This window comes from Schistocerca serialis, chromosome 3, assembly GCF_023864345.2.
Source record: "Schistocerca serialis cubense isolate TAMUIC-IGC-003099 chromosome 3, iqSchSeri2.2, whole genome shotgun sequence".
Taxonomy (NCBI): domain Eukaryota; kingdom Metazoa; phylum Arthropoda; class Insecta; order Orthoptera; family Acrididae; genus Schistocerca; species Schistocerca serialis.
In genome coordinates, this window is record NC_064640.1 from 105,165,852 (window position 1) to 105,181,071 (window position 15,220).

The 15,220-nt window shown below is 40.1% G+C and overlaps 1 protein-coding gene across 6 annotated transcripts in view; it reads right to left on the reverse strand.

Moving 5' to 3' along the window:
- The window catches only part of LOC126469782 (uncharacterized), a 510,509-nt gene that overhangs the window by 28,806 nt on the left and 466,483 nt on the right, over nucleotides 1-15,220 (reverse strand). For all 6 annotated transcript variants that reach the window (XM_050097021.1, XM_050097018.1, XM_050097023.1 and 3 more), the window contains 3 exons: nucleotides 13,607-13,845; nucleotides 13,296-13,428; nucleotides 3,407-3,558 (listed from right to left, as the gene is read on the reverse strand). In XM_050097021.1, coding sequence (XP_049952978.1) covers nucleotides 3,407-3,558; nucleotides 13,296-13,428; nucleotides 13,607-13,845 — 524 coding nt within the window. The remainder of the gene's footprint in view (nucleotides 1-3,406; nucleotides 3,559-13,295; nucleotides 13,429-13,606; nucleotides 13,846-15,220) is intronic.

The window sequence follows — 15,220 nt, forward strand, 5'->3', positions numbered from 1 at the left end:
CACCTAAGTGATGAATGGCACAAATGGTTGAAGCAATACCATTCAATATGCCTTTCTTTAGCTCATGGCACATTTCATTTAATACGATGGAACAGGTGACATGCCAACCAATGTTGATCTGGCACTTCACACTGCTAACAGTCTGCACCATAAGATTGGGGAAATGGCATATGATACTGCACCTTAGAACATACCACACAGGGCATTGTGTCATCATTCTTCCACCAATTTTATACCCACATATTAGTGTTACTGCACATCAGTCATCGGGGTGTTATGCTGATGAATCACCATGCTCACTGCCACAAATATTGACTAGGAATAGTTGGAACTGTAACACCTGATCTTTTTGTCAGTACTGCAATCAGCAGCAAGTTGTTTCTCTGCCGTCTTACTCACCATCATTAGTTATGGCAATAACTGTATCTTAACACTGAAGGTATTCTTCCTTAATTTGACTGGCTCATTGTGGTCAATGCATGCTTTAAAATTTCTTTACCTCAAATATAGGATGCTCACAAAAACTGAGGCCACACATCCTAACAAAGATTTTTGTGATTGGAGGCTTACCCAGTAGTATTTTTCTTTTATGGCAGTCCCTCATTTACAGGCCAATATATTTCTTATTTCCATGGAAAAACGGCATTCAGTATTTGTTACTAGACCCATTTCACTCGCAATCACACAGTGAAGTGGGGCACAAGCTACACAGCTTTAGGGGAAACATGTTGCAAAAAGGGGCACTAACAAAGCACTACATGCAAAGCCATGAATATGGATATGGATAAAAATGGTCTAGTGGACATCTTGTATAGACAACAGTACCACACACTTCTGTGTTTCCACACTGTTGGAGCCTGCTGAACACTGCTGTTGTAGATTTAGGCCACATGCCCCTATCTGGGACAGCATATATGGTTACCAGCCCAAAGGGCGTAAGTCAAGAGATTCCACACTTACAGTTGCTGCTTTGATTCAGTTGACATTCAGGACACTTGTAGCTATTACCCCCAGAACCAACTACATCTCCACAGCCAGTAGTTTCCTTTTATGTCACTAGTGTCATTGTAGGCATTTTACAAATCACTGATATGTCAACCTGTCAACTACTACTGGCATCATGTTCATGTATGCAGTAGTGTTCCACTGGTAGCTCCAATAACAGAGCAGATGGAGATGATAACACTCCTGTGGGTGTCGAGACAGAGCCATTAATTTCTCTTCCTCCCCACAAAAGGTAGCACAAAATGAGTGTTTTTAAACTACAACAAATCTGGGAAGAAGGGGGTGGGGTATGTAGAATTCTTTGGATCCATTGATGATACCTCAGCTTGAGTACCCAGCATTTACTTGACATGGAGATTCTGTCCACAACAGCACATTCCCGCAAGTGTTCAACCACCATGAATCACATGAATATACCACATGTTCATTGTGGCTTACGTTAACATTACTAATGTAGTTCACATCAATTATGTCTCTACTGCATTCAGTCTCTTGTTTATCTGATTCAGTCATTATGGTGACGCATATATGCTGTTCTGGACTGTCAGGTTTGTGCATTTTATTATGATACTGCACACCTTTGGCAGTCTGCTTATGACTACTAACTACAGATTTGACCGTCATATTTTTGTGAACGGTAGTGAATGTTACAATACTTGTGACCCAAACATCCGTCTCTGGTTTGAAACTTCCTGGCAGAGTAAAGCCGTGTGCCAGACCAAGACTCAAACCTGGGACATTTGGACTTCACAGGCAAGCGTTCAGTCACCTGAGCTAATCAAGAATGACTCATGACCTGCCCTCACAGCTTTGCTTCTGGCAGCCTAACTTTTACCATGAAGTTGAAAATAAGCACATGCTCCACTGCAGAGTGAAAATTATTTCTGGAAGCAGGCCCCCAGGCTGTGGCAAACCATGCATGGTCAATTACTTTTCTTCCAGGAGTGCAAGTCCTGAAGGTATGAAGGGATACTTCTGTGAAGTTAGGTAGGTAGGAGATGAGGGACTAGAAAAAGTAAATCTGTGAGGAAAGGTAGTGAGTTACGCTCGGATAGCTCAGCTGGCACAGCACACTACCATGAAAGGCAAAGGTCCTATGTTCTGCCACAAAGTTTGAAAATCAGCCCACACACTGGTAGAGAGCGAAAACTCATTTTGGATCCAGCTTTGCTTACAGTTTTGGCTGCCTTCTTCTCAGGAACTGTGCTTAGTGCTGCAACAGTCTAACTGCACTATGGCATTCCCCCAGACCAATAAAGTTTGCTGTCCACACACACACACACACACACACACACACACACACACACACACACACACACACCAATTTGCCTGGTTGTCAAGCCTATGATTTTTGAACTACACAGCTGTGATGCAGCTACTATTTTAGAAGTACAGCTTTGGACCACTTACAGCAGCATACAGTACGAAGACCCTTTAGATGGTGATCAGCACAACAAAATGTTTCTCTAAAGATAAATACAAGCTACAGAGTAACTAACTGATACCAAACAGAAGGACACTGCACACTGTTACACAATTATAATGATTACCATCAGCAAAGGATGTGACTAATGGTAGCTTTTTGTCTACAAAATGTTCAGCGTACCATTATTTTGCATTTGCATCACTAAATCTGACTTGTCTGTAAAGGATATAAATTACTGCTAGTTTCTTGTTTGTGCACCCCATTTAAAGTCCTTCCCATACTGAAAGGAGTGACATGATACAAAACAACCACAACACACCGACCACTGTACAACAAAACTGTAGCTTGAACAGAACTGCATCACTAAACACACCCAACCATTTCCATTTAATATGATAATTGCCATGTATTTGTCACTGATTGGCTGTAGGCAAATTACATTGTGGTTGTTATCGAGGATATGTTGCCCAATTTAACATCCCATACACTACTCTGAACTTAATTTGTTTCAGTGTGGTCATTTGTTTTCATCATTCTGAATAATATTAAGCAGAGCTTTGGCATTTTTAGTTGAAAATATGTGAACTTTCTCAATGTTCATTTTAATCTAGTTGTAATGGCACACAGATGTGAGATGGCATAGAGAATCTGTTTACCCATATTCCTAAAGCGATCCTCCATTGAAGTTGATGGTTATGACAGTCTTGCAGTGCCAAGGGCCAGAATTGTTTCTCCGAATTATTCAGTAACTAATGAAGATACTTAATGAATGCAGCCTCTTAGCATGAAGCTTTAACAGTATCAGCTTCCAGTAACATACATAGAACTGAAATTTTAGTACCACTACAATACTTTTAATAAATTTTTTCCTACTGTATCTACATTATAAAATGTAACTTTTTGCTCAGTATACAAGGTGTATTGGAAGTTATTTAATTTAACATTAATCTTTAAATATGGACAACACACACTTACTTCATGTCGCTGAAATTCTCTCTCCTTCTGTCTCATTTCTTCCTCACGTCTTTGTACAGTCTCTTCCAATTCTCTCCTCTGTGCTTCTTTTTCCCACTCAAGCCTCAAATTGTCTTGTTCTAGTTGCCACAGCTTCTCTGTTAGTTCTTCTCCTGTTCAAGAACAACTTAATTTAATAACTGTGTGTTTTTCAACAGGATATTAGTTATTCTAAGACCCTTGAAAGTGCAATTATCCAATTTCTTCCAAGGTATACACCAAAATGACATGAACAAAAGACCATTTCATGGAGACTGCAGGTGGGGACTGATGTGGTTGGGTGACGCGCGAAATTAAAAGAAGCGCACACATGTGGACAGCCTGGCAGGCTGGGGGGGAATGGGGAGGGGGGGGGGGGGGAGGGGAGAGGAGAGACAAGAGAGAGACCGACCATAAAAGCCTTGGAGGAGGAAATAGTCAAATAAGAATTGTGGAACAGTGTATAAGAGGAAATATGATGCAATGGGGCAGAAATGGTTGATCATCATCCCAGCTCATTATAGCCATTTATGTTGAAGTATTTCCATGATGCTCCAACATCTGATCACCTAGGTTTTATGAAGACTACACAGAATGACACACATCCTACCTCCGGCCAAGCGACTGTATGGAAAGCCAGTGATCAATGCACATGTCACAATTATTTCTGGGCCATGTAATACCAATTCCACCTGCAGCAGCATCATTCTACTGGATTGGGATTCATCTCTTGGGGAGGTTTCCAGAGTCAACCAATGGAAATCAATGGATCATAGTCTGCACTGACCACCTTAGCTGCTATGCTGTTATTGAAGCTGTGGTAACTCCACAGCTCCAAAAACCGCAAGGTTTCTTGTGGATGACACCATTTTTAAACACAGAGCAACCTGTGTGATAATCATTGATCATAGAAATGTTTTCCAGTTGAAACTCGTATCAGAGGTACTTTCATATTGCAAAGTCTCCTACAGGGTGACAAATTCCTTACACTCACAGATGAATGGTCTCTCAGCACACTTTAAGTAGACACTGGCAGATATGCTCTTGATGGATGTTGATGTCAAACAGAGAGATTGGAATACAGTAGTGCCCATTGTGGTGCTCCTAATAACAGCAAAGTATGACACGACAGGCTTCATGCCATTCTTTCTGCTGCACAGCCTTGATGCTGAAATGACAATGGATACACTGTTCCTGTATCAACCAGATGATACTCAGGAAGACTATGTGAAATGTCTAATCACCAGAATCAAAGAAGCAGGACAGCTGACTCATATGGTCAATTAATGCCCAGGAGAAAGATGGAGTGCTGTAATGCCAAGTATGACCAGTGAGGTACACCCCAGGGGACTTGCTATGGATTTTTATGCCTGTCCAGAAAGTGATACTACAGGAAAAATTACTAAAATGCTACTTTGGGCAATATTGTATTCTTTCTTGCTTATCACATATTACATATGCAATTTAGGATTATGACCCTTCATCAAGAAGGTAAAAAGCTAAAAGGCATTATCCATGTCACCCTTATGAAGCCCTATTACTGTCCTGAGAGGGCTCAAAGGCATTTGACAACTGCTCAATCCCAAAGCTTCGACAAGAGGGGGCACCCTTTGATGCTCATGACAGTCAGGAGAATGTGAAATGATCTGAATGAGGAAACCCTCAAGCACTGCCATACAGAGGATCAATGGCAAGCTCTAGATCAAGGATGCTGTAGTCTGCTCCAATGAGAATTTCTGAAGCTGCAAAGGAGCAGCAATGTCACAAGCTCTGCTGCATGCAATGTGGAGTAGTGGTTAGATTCCCTAGATGGTGTGCTGTGGGTCATAAGTTCAAATCCTATCACCAGTAAATATTGGTTGTTTAGTATTTCTCATCCCTAGAAGCTTTTTGGAAATTCTTGTTTGTTATGTTTGTGTGTTCTGGAAATGTTTATATAAACATCAGCATTCTCTGCACAGGAGGCCATTGTGTCCTATCTGTTTGTTGTCATCCATAATAAATGTGCTTTCAGTGCATCACTGATGACCTTGCTTTTTGGTTTGGCCTTTACTGTGGTTACGACATGACAATGCGATTCATTTGCAGCTCAGACAGACAAATTCACATGATGCTTGTGCACTATAATGTAGAAGACTTAGGCAACAAAGTAGATGCTTTTGAATCATTTATTACAGGATTGGCTCCACGTGTGGAAGTTGCCGAACACAAGAAATACTGGGTATCAAATGAAGGAGTCCAATATCTCAAAAACTAAGCTTGACAGACAAAAGCAACAAATGATGAGCTTATTGTGAAAGCTTTCATAATTTTATAAAGAAGTTATGAAATACTTCAAAAAGCTGCTAACAGATGTCACTGTAATCACAATACTCAGTACCTATAAATAGTGCACCATAGCTCAGCAGGACAATTTCCACTGTTGAAATGTGGAAGGAGGTTTGTGTACTGAAGGAAGGAGTTAAATAATTTATTGCATTGAACAATTTGGTTTTCTGGTACTGGAACACCACCTGTTAGGTCACAGAGAATGAAGGGTTGGTGGCCACCCCTCCACCCACCCAGCCAATCAGCATGTTCATTAAGTGGGATACCCACATGGCTTAAAATGTTCCAGGCTGTGATGGTAATCACAAGTGGTGGTGGAAAATGGTTGCGCTCCACCAAGGAACTGGTCGGTGCAAAACAGGGCCCATTGAGCGAGGAATGGCAATGCCAGCAGCACGAATTATCTTGCTCAACAGATCACTAATGACTTCATAAACACAACCTGACAAAGGAGGTTTAAAACTGACCTGGTAGATGTACAGAGGACAATAAGCATGATGGTAAGCCTGGATGGGTAGCCTGGCGATTGGCAGGTGTGATGGGAATGAGAAAATTAACAGCAAGTGGTCACTGTTGCAGAGGTCATCATGTGATGATCAGCAGAAAGACATGGGTCCAAATTGCAAACACTGGAAACACCTCACTGGTGGTAGGATGTATGGCTTCACATGACTGATAGAACATCACCTTGACCTTCTCCAGGATGGTATCTCCTTCAAATGCCAGAATAGAGGTGCTGGTAGTGGTGCAATTTTCCGTACAATCTTTCTAAACACGCTGAACAAAATGAACACACTATTGTTCCAGATTGGTTTGAAGTTTCTCACTAGTTTGAAGGATAAGGTCCCTATGAAAAATGACTCCCTGAATCACATTCAGTGGCTGGTGAGGAGTAACGGACACCAGAATGTAGCCAAGATGGTCAAAAATATGGAGGGCTGCAGTTGGGTGGCAGATGTAGTTTCGATAAACAGTAAACCCGACCACAGCGTACTGAGAGATTCCACTTAGCCAAACTTGTTTTAAATATTTCTCACAAAAATAACTGCTTGGTGGTGGTAAAATGTCACTGTCAGTCCTAGTGCACACTAGGTAGTGTTGAAAGTGTTTCAGACCAAGCTGACGAGTCTGATCTTCCTCCCATGATGTAGGCAGGGAAGGGAAAGCTGCAGGTTCATAAGAAACAGCATTAAATGATTCACTGACAATCAAAAAGCTGGCCGAAGAAGAACAGCCAGTTTTTTGAGGCTTAATGTGTATCATATGCAAAGCACCTGCCCCAATACCACACACTCCAATTGGGGCTCTCTCCATGGGCACCGTCCAGCCACAGCAAGCGCCATCTGGCATGGTGGACATTGCCAGAAGTTCTGATGCTCCAGAATGACAAGCAACCAATGCGCGCGCGCGCGCACACACACACACACACACACACACACACACACACACACATTCAGTAACTGGAAGTGTGATCTCTGTGTTGTCAGGGGGCTCAGCCAGATGGGCACATAACAGCCCTATCACACAGGTTGGCTATCTGTGCTGGTGACCTAGTGGGACAGAGGGGGAGCCACAGTGGGAAAGGATGAGGGGAAGGAAGAGGGAAAGGAATCATGCTAGAGAGGGAGTTCTTCCCCAAGTAGCCAACACAATGGAGAGAAAATTTAAGCCAGGTCAACCTAAGTAAGGAAAACACACACACACACACACACACACACACACGAAAGAGAGAGAGAGAGAGTGAGAGTGAGAGTGAGAGAGAGAGAGAGAGAGAGAGAGAGGAAGGGGGCAGAGGGAATGAGGGAGGGACAGAGGGAGAGGTACAGGAAGGAAACGCAGTCCAGGAAGGAAGAATGGAATGCAGTAGCTCGGGGCTCCGTGTGCACCTTGTGCCAACTCATGAAAGAGCCACGAGCTCCCTGGGGGGACTGCGGAGTATGCACATAGATGTAGATGTACTTGTACCTACTACTACTACTACTACTACTACTACTACTACTACGGTCAATAATAAATGGAATGTTTTCATCTAAGTTCTGGTAGGATGCAAACAGTGTCACCTCATCATAAAAAGTGATGATCATAAAAATCAACCTCTTGAAGTTAATGGTATTTTTAATGATGTTGAGAAAGTGATGTCTGCATGAAACAGTATGTACAGTATACATGTGAAACTATTAGCAAACGGAAGTGCTGTACACTACTTGCAGTAGCCATTGATGATATTCTGTGGATTATTGCTAGCCTCAAACAAGTAATCACTAAGCTCAGATCAAATTTCTCCTTTTCTACTGATGAAATGTAAACCCGAGTTAGTGAAACCATTAGCATGTCTGATAAATTGTATTCCTGAAGAGATGTGTTTTGTGAATAGTTGGAACTGGCTGCAGTCAAATGTTTGCACAAAGAAGGGGAAAAAGAATGTTCGAAACTACAGATCTGCAGTCTGAATCTTAACTTTCTGCAAATGTATTGAGAAACTAGTGTTAAAAAGCATCTTAGAACATTACAGTAGTGATGCAACAGGCTGTTTAATGTATGGCTTCAGGAGTGGTCAGAGTATCATATCATCAGGAGTGCAGGCTCTCCACTACTTGAAAAAATAAACTGAAACAGCAAGAGTATTATTGGATGCCTCAAAGCTTTTGACAGAGTACATCATCATGCACTCCAATCAATATTTGTAATAGGTGGTGTTAGTGAAAAACTTGTGCTATCACTATAAACACGCTTAAAAGGTAGGAAACAGTGTACAAAAATGATTAACTGTTGAGCCAAAGCATTATGACCACCTGCTTGAAAGTGTATTGGTCCACCTTCAGAATGCACTACAGCACAACTCTGCATGGCATCGACTCAATAAATCCTTGGTAGATTTCCGAAGGCATGCAGACACCAAGTATCTATGCACAGGTCGGAAATTCCCATAATTTAGCGGCTGGTGGTTTGTGAGAACATAACTGGCACCACACAGCATCCAAGACTTGTTCCACTGGGTTCAGATCAGCTGAACTTTGTTATCAAGATGTCACTGTTGTGCTCCTCAGTATGCTGGCTGCTTGAAATGAGCACTGCACTGTGGATGCAGGCTGGTGGGACCATTGTTATGCTATGGCAGGTACTGAACTGGACTTCCATGGGACTTGGGGTAACAAAAGCACTATGACAGCTGAATATTATGTGAACATTATTGGATATATCCCACATTCCTTCATGTTTGTCCTCTCTGGCAGTGATGGAATCTTATAGCAGGATAACTGTCCATGTTGAAAAGCCAGAATTTTGCTACAGTGGTTTGAGGAGCACAATAGTGAATGCAATATTTCTTTACTACCAAATTCACTTGATCTGAACCTGATGGTCCACATCTGGGACACTATTTGGCACCAGTTAGCATCCCCACACACCACCTACCCATAATTTATGTGAACTGTGTGACCTGTGGATAGACATCTGATGCCACATACTCTCAGACATCTATGAAGGATCTGTTGAATGTATGTTGCACAAAATTGCTGCTGTAATGCTTTTCAGAGGTGGATCAACATGCTGTTAAGCAATTGGCCATTACATTTTAACTGATCAGTGTAGGTAGTGAATGCAACACACAATGTGAGGAATTTAATATTTTAGTTGGTAACCCTGAAGAGAGTTTTATTCATTGGCTCAATGAACATTTAGATAAACATAATGCCCAAGGGCTTAGTTACAATGATTTGTACACTCTGACAAAGTGTTTTTGAAGAACAGTGTTCAGTGATCCAATTCTTACTTTCAGGAAGTGTATAACTAACAGAAATATTCTCTCATACGAACAAAGAATAGAGAAGTAGTTGCAGGAACCATGTGGTTTTCGATACATGGGTAGTAAAGTTTAAAAGTGGGAGACATACATAACCTCCAGCACCACTATGGGCGACTGGTAGCAGTATCGACCTTGGATTTGCTAGTGTGTTTTGATTCATTTATTGAAGAATATCTATGACTTACAGTTAAGCAAAATGCTGAAATATGTTGACTAAGTGTTGGTGCAGCTCATTCCATCATTCATTCAAAACAAACTGAACTACCATCAGACTTTAGCAAGATGGATTCCCAGGGAGGTTACAGTTCATCACAAGGAACAAAGATTTCCCATTTCCAATTAACCCAAAAATCTTTTCTATAGCAAAAGTGATGCCTCTTTGAACAGGTTTTAATCTTGTGATGGAACTTTGATACATCGGTCTGCACTGGAGACTGAGCCATCAAAGCAAGCAGTGGAAAGACCCTGGATCTTCCGTCCGTAAGAAATTCTAAATGCAATCATCTGCTTGCAGCAGTAACACATGAACAATAGCCTATACTACTCAGGCATGAGTGTGAATGAAATCAAGCCCATGTTGAACAGGAAATGTACAGGATGGTAGAGGAACTGTGTATTTCTTCAAGAGAATGTTCGAACTCATACAGGACAACTGATTCCAGAAACTATTGACAAAGTGGGTTGTGAGGTCCTACCACCTCACGTTCACAGCTCTGCTGTTGCACCTTCAGATTTTTACATTTGGTCTGATGAAAGAGGCTTTGTATGGCATTAAGTTCCATGGGAATGGAAAGATAAAGGAAAAGTACAAAATTGGCTTTGAAATCAATGCAAAACATTTTTTCCCTCTTAAGAATATTGGGAAAGTGTGTAGAAAATGGAACAATAGATCAAAAAGCTGTACTGAATTAATAATCAATTTTTGCTATAAAGTTATTTTCTGTCTGATTACTGAATTACCCTCATATAACTACAAACCATTATGTCAGTGAAAGAAGACACGAAGGTCACAAATAGGAAGATGCAAATTCACAACCATGATATGGGGCACAAAACAGAATTTTTTATGACTATCAGAAGATTAATGTTAACAGGAAAAAACTTATGTCAAAGGAGCTATCTTTCATAATTTCCAACCACATGATCATAAGATGTTGAATGGAGACAATTTTAAAAATGCTGTCTCTTATTCTTAAATGCCCATATAACTTTGAACTAACCAGACTAATAATGTGACACTCCTGTCCTAGCAACAAATGTATTACAAAACTACATATAAAAACAATTCTTACACTATGACATCATTTATTGCCTACCCATATACACTCGTGTTCAGAAAAAAAACTGAACATCTTGAACAACTACAGGTAGGACTTTTATATTCACAGGACGCGTACATCAGTATGTACTGCAGAAATGATTAGCATTTGAACCATTTCAACCTGCAGGTTCAAGGTCAACATTGATATTGCAGCTCAACACCACCTACTGGTAAAATGTGCCTGCAGTCCTCATTGTCACTATGCAGATGCATGCACAAACTGGACCATCAAATCAGTGAATTTGAAAGAGGGCGCATTACTGGCATGAGAGAATGTGATGCATCCATCCATGAAACTGTTGCTTATGTGCAACAAAGTGTTTTGGCAGTGCAGCATGGTTCATGGAAGACCACGGAACATGACAAAATGGATCATGTCGCACCCCCTTCCCAGAGAAGATCGACATCTCATTCGCATGGCATTGCAGGACAGATCTGCATCTTCCTAAGCTTTGACGGAACAGTGTAACACAACGTATACTATCAGGGGTGACAGTCCATCACCATTTATTACAGTGTGGGTCACATGCACTTCATCCACTTCTCCATCTACCTTTAATGAATGTGCAGAAACATGTTAGACGGCAATCGTGTATGGAATGATGACACTAGGGACAAGAATGGCATCAGACTGTGTTTTCAGACGAACCCAGGTTTTGTCTATCTGAAAATGATGGCTTCGTTTTGGTTTGCCACACAGTGGTGGAGCAACATCACAGTGAAGGCATTCATACAAGACACGGTGCCAACTCAAGGTCTTATGGTGTGGAGTGCTTTGAGTACAACCACAAATCACACAGTTGGTGTGTGTTTAGGGCACTGTGACCTGTGTGACATATGTCAATGACATTCTGCAACCTGTAGTCATACCCTTTCTGTGTAACACCATAGATGCCATTTTTAGCAAGACAATGCATGACCACATGTTGCTGCACAAACACATTCCTCCTTGGTGTCACAGGATGTCCACCTTTTCCCTGGCCTTTCAGATAACCAGGCTTGTCGCCAACTGAAAATGTGAGGGATATGGCAAAACAACAGGTGCAGCATTGTGACCCAAATGCCAACCACCACAGATGAACTTGGAAACCAGGTGAATGCAGAGCAGATGGCTATATGACAAGACATCACTCCCGCCTCATATGCATTGATGCCATCATACATGGAAAAGTTATCAGGGCCCATGACAGACCCTGTGCCTACGAGACAACAGGACCCATGCAGAAATGAGGTGACTGAAATGTTTATCATTTCTGTAGAACATACTAATGTACATGTCCTTTGAATATGAACATCATATCTCTGGTCCTCAAGGTCTTCTAAACACAAGTTTAAATTAAATAATTGTACAATACTGTAAAAAAACTTATGTGTGCACAAATAATGCTGTGAACATATATTGTTGATACTCATCTTGAGGTTTAAGCTCTTCTGTCCATGTTTGCTTATGAAGAGATTTATTTATTTATTTATTGGGGATCTACCTTGAGAAAAACACTATTTTTATTCCCCTGGCATGTTTCATTGAAGTTTCAGCATTATCAGTAGGTTCTATTATTGTATTTCTATAAAACAGGAGCAAAGCTTTTTACTACTTGTACACACATAAATTTGAGTTTTTAAGACAGTATTTACATATTTGAAAAATAGACGAAGTTTTGTATATATACCTTGTTGCCGTATGTCGTGGAATTCCTGGATTTTAAGTTATTTAATGGAGTTTTTTTAATTTCACCGTGTCATCTACAACCATATAGAAATTACTGTAGAACAGTTATTTACTTCAAAATTTTACAAATGAAAAGCGGGCATACACGCACACACAATCTTCTACATAGTATTAGTTAATGGTAGGTACAACCATAATGTGCCCATTTGTAAAATTGGAAAGTAAAGGACTGTTCTACAATAAGTTCCATATGGAAGTAGACGACCAACTATGAAACAAAAAAACTGCATCCAGGAAATCCACAACATATAGCAACAAGACATATATACAGAACTTAGTCTCTTTTTTCAAATATATAAATACCGTCTTAAAAACTCGAAGTTTTGTGTGTACAAGTAGTAAAAAGCATTTTTCCTGTTTTACAGCAAGATGATAAAAAACTGATGATGCTGAAACTTCACGGAAACATGTCTGGGAAATTAAAATGAAAATAAAAATTGTGTTTTGCTTTAGATGAACCCTTTCCAAAAATGAACCTGTTGTTGATACTGCCCATGCCAACAGAATGGTGTGCTATGAACAGAAAATAATGGTACCGACAGTTTTGGTATTATGCCCTCGTACATTCAGAAATTTTTTCACCTATTTCTGAATATAGGTTATGATAGGGATAGAATTGCATGGGATTTTATGACACCAATTAAACAGAATTTAACAGAACAAGTAATATGCTTAAGTTGGCACAAACCAATATTCTCTTCATGATTATGCGGACTATGTCCGTGTTGCCATTGCTCTTCTTTTTCCAGAGTTTCTATTATTTCTCTTTCTTTTTTGGCTATTTCATCATCCTCTGAGGCAATACTTGCAGTTCCATAAATCTGAAATAAAATAACAAAATGAAATGTAGTAAATGCAAATGAGGTCTAACTGCATTAACAAATATCTTTGGGGGTTGGGATGGTGGGGTAGGAGGTGGGGGGAGAGGGAGAGGGGGGAGGGGGGAGGGGGGGGGGGAGGGAGAGAGAGAGAGAGAGAGAGAGAGAGAGAGAGACTAACCTCACTATTCTGACGGCTGTGTTCTAATGATAGAACATCAGGTGTTGATGATGGCTTCGGAACCCATATATCATCAGGATTTCCTTTCTCCAGCTCAACCCCAGAATCGCGACTGTCAGTGGTCTCACCAAGGTTTGAGTCTGATTCTGAACAGATTGATTGTCTGTATAGTTGTTTCTGTAGCCGCTGTTCCTCCATCAAAAATGTTGTCATATCTGGAGGTGGTGCAACTTTTAGTTCTGAAACAAAATTTTTGAGGTAAAATTTATGAAGAGAGAATATTTTGTAGAATTTGCAGCTCTAGTCTTGTGCACAATTACTCTCAATTTGTGTAATAAGTATTTAGAATACATGGCCAACTATCTATCCAGATTTCTCTCTTCCTACTGTCCTTGTAGAAGATCTTTAAATTTTGACCTAAAGCCTGTCATACTTTATATAAGACTCACTATATTGTTACAATAGTGGAAATGCATGGCAGTTGGTAGAATGCATTAAATAATTAAGAAAAGCAGTCACAGACCAGGAAAAAGCTTAACTGCGAAGCAGGAAGAAACTTTATTTTACTTAACACAATTTTAACTTTATCCCTTGTGCCTTGAAGAGGAAGAAACAGCAATAAAAATTTAATAGTACATACATAGAAAAAAATTTAAGTGTGAAAGAGACTATCCATGTGGGTTAAATTTAAAAAAGAAACCCCAGATCACAAAAGAAACCAAACCACAGAATGAAAAAGAAATACACAATCTTAGTGTGAAATAAGTTATCAGGAATGATGACAAAAAAGTGAAATTAATAGAGTGTGAACAGAAAAAGAGAAATGTGTGCACATGAATAATAAAGCCTAAATAAAGAACAAAGTTCTCAAAGCAACAGGCAGCAAATGGTTGTTATCACAAAGTCGAGTAAAAACTACTGAAGATAAGAGATGGTACACAGGGAATACTCAGGGTGGAGAAAAAAAGAAGTAAAACATACTGTACTACCAAGTAATGTTATGTTCTGAAAGTCACCAACAGGGTATAGTCAGAAAAAAATATAGCAATAGTAGCTGTGCCTCTCAGGTTATTTAAATATAGTCTGATAAAGTGTAGTGTTATTCAGAATGGTCAAAACAAAAAAAATTGTCCTTTCAAGGTGTGTGTGCCATGATTTGGACTTTAACAGTATAAATATATCTTATCTCCTTTTAACTACAGTGGAATGTTAAGAGACACAACACAGTACCCTTGACAAGTTGCTGTGAATGTCTTAACACTCGCCCATCTGTTGTGTGTTCCTTTTGAGAATTCTTCACTTCAGTAGCAAATCTGCTAGTATGTGGACAACATTTATTTGAAATTAGAAACATTGTTAGCATAGTTTGAAAGACATCCACAGTGAATTTTATTTTTAGCACAAGCTTTTCACTGACTAAAGTTTATTGTATTTTAAAAGGTGTTTATCTTTCAAATGATGCATACGAAGTCAGTTTTTACATTTAAAATCGTTTTTGTCCAGACATCCCTCAAGTTGCACAACCAAGGAACACTCTGCCTGTGCTTTTGTTTTTAGAAACAGGTGTAACACATCAAAATTGCAGGATGTACTGAAGAAAAATTTGGTTTCTCA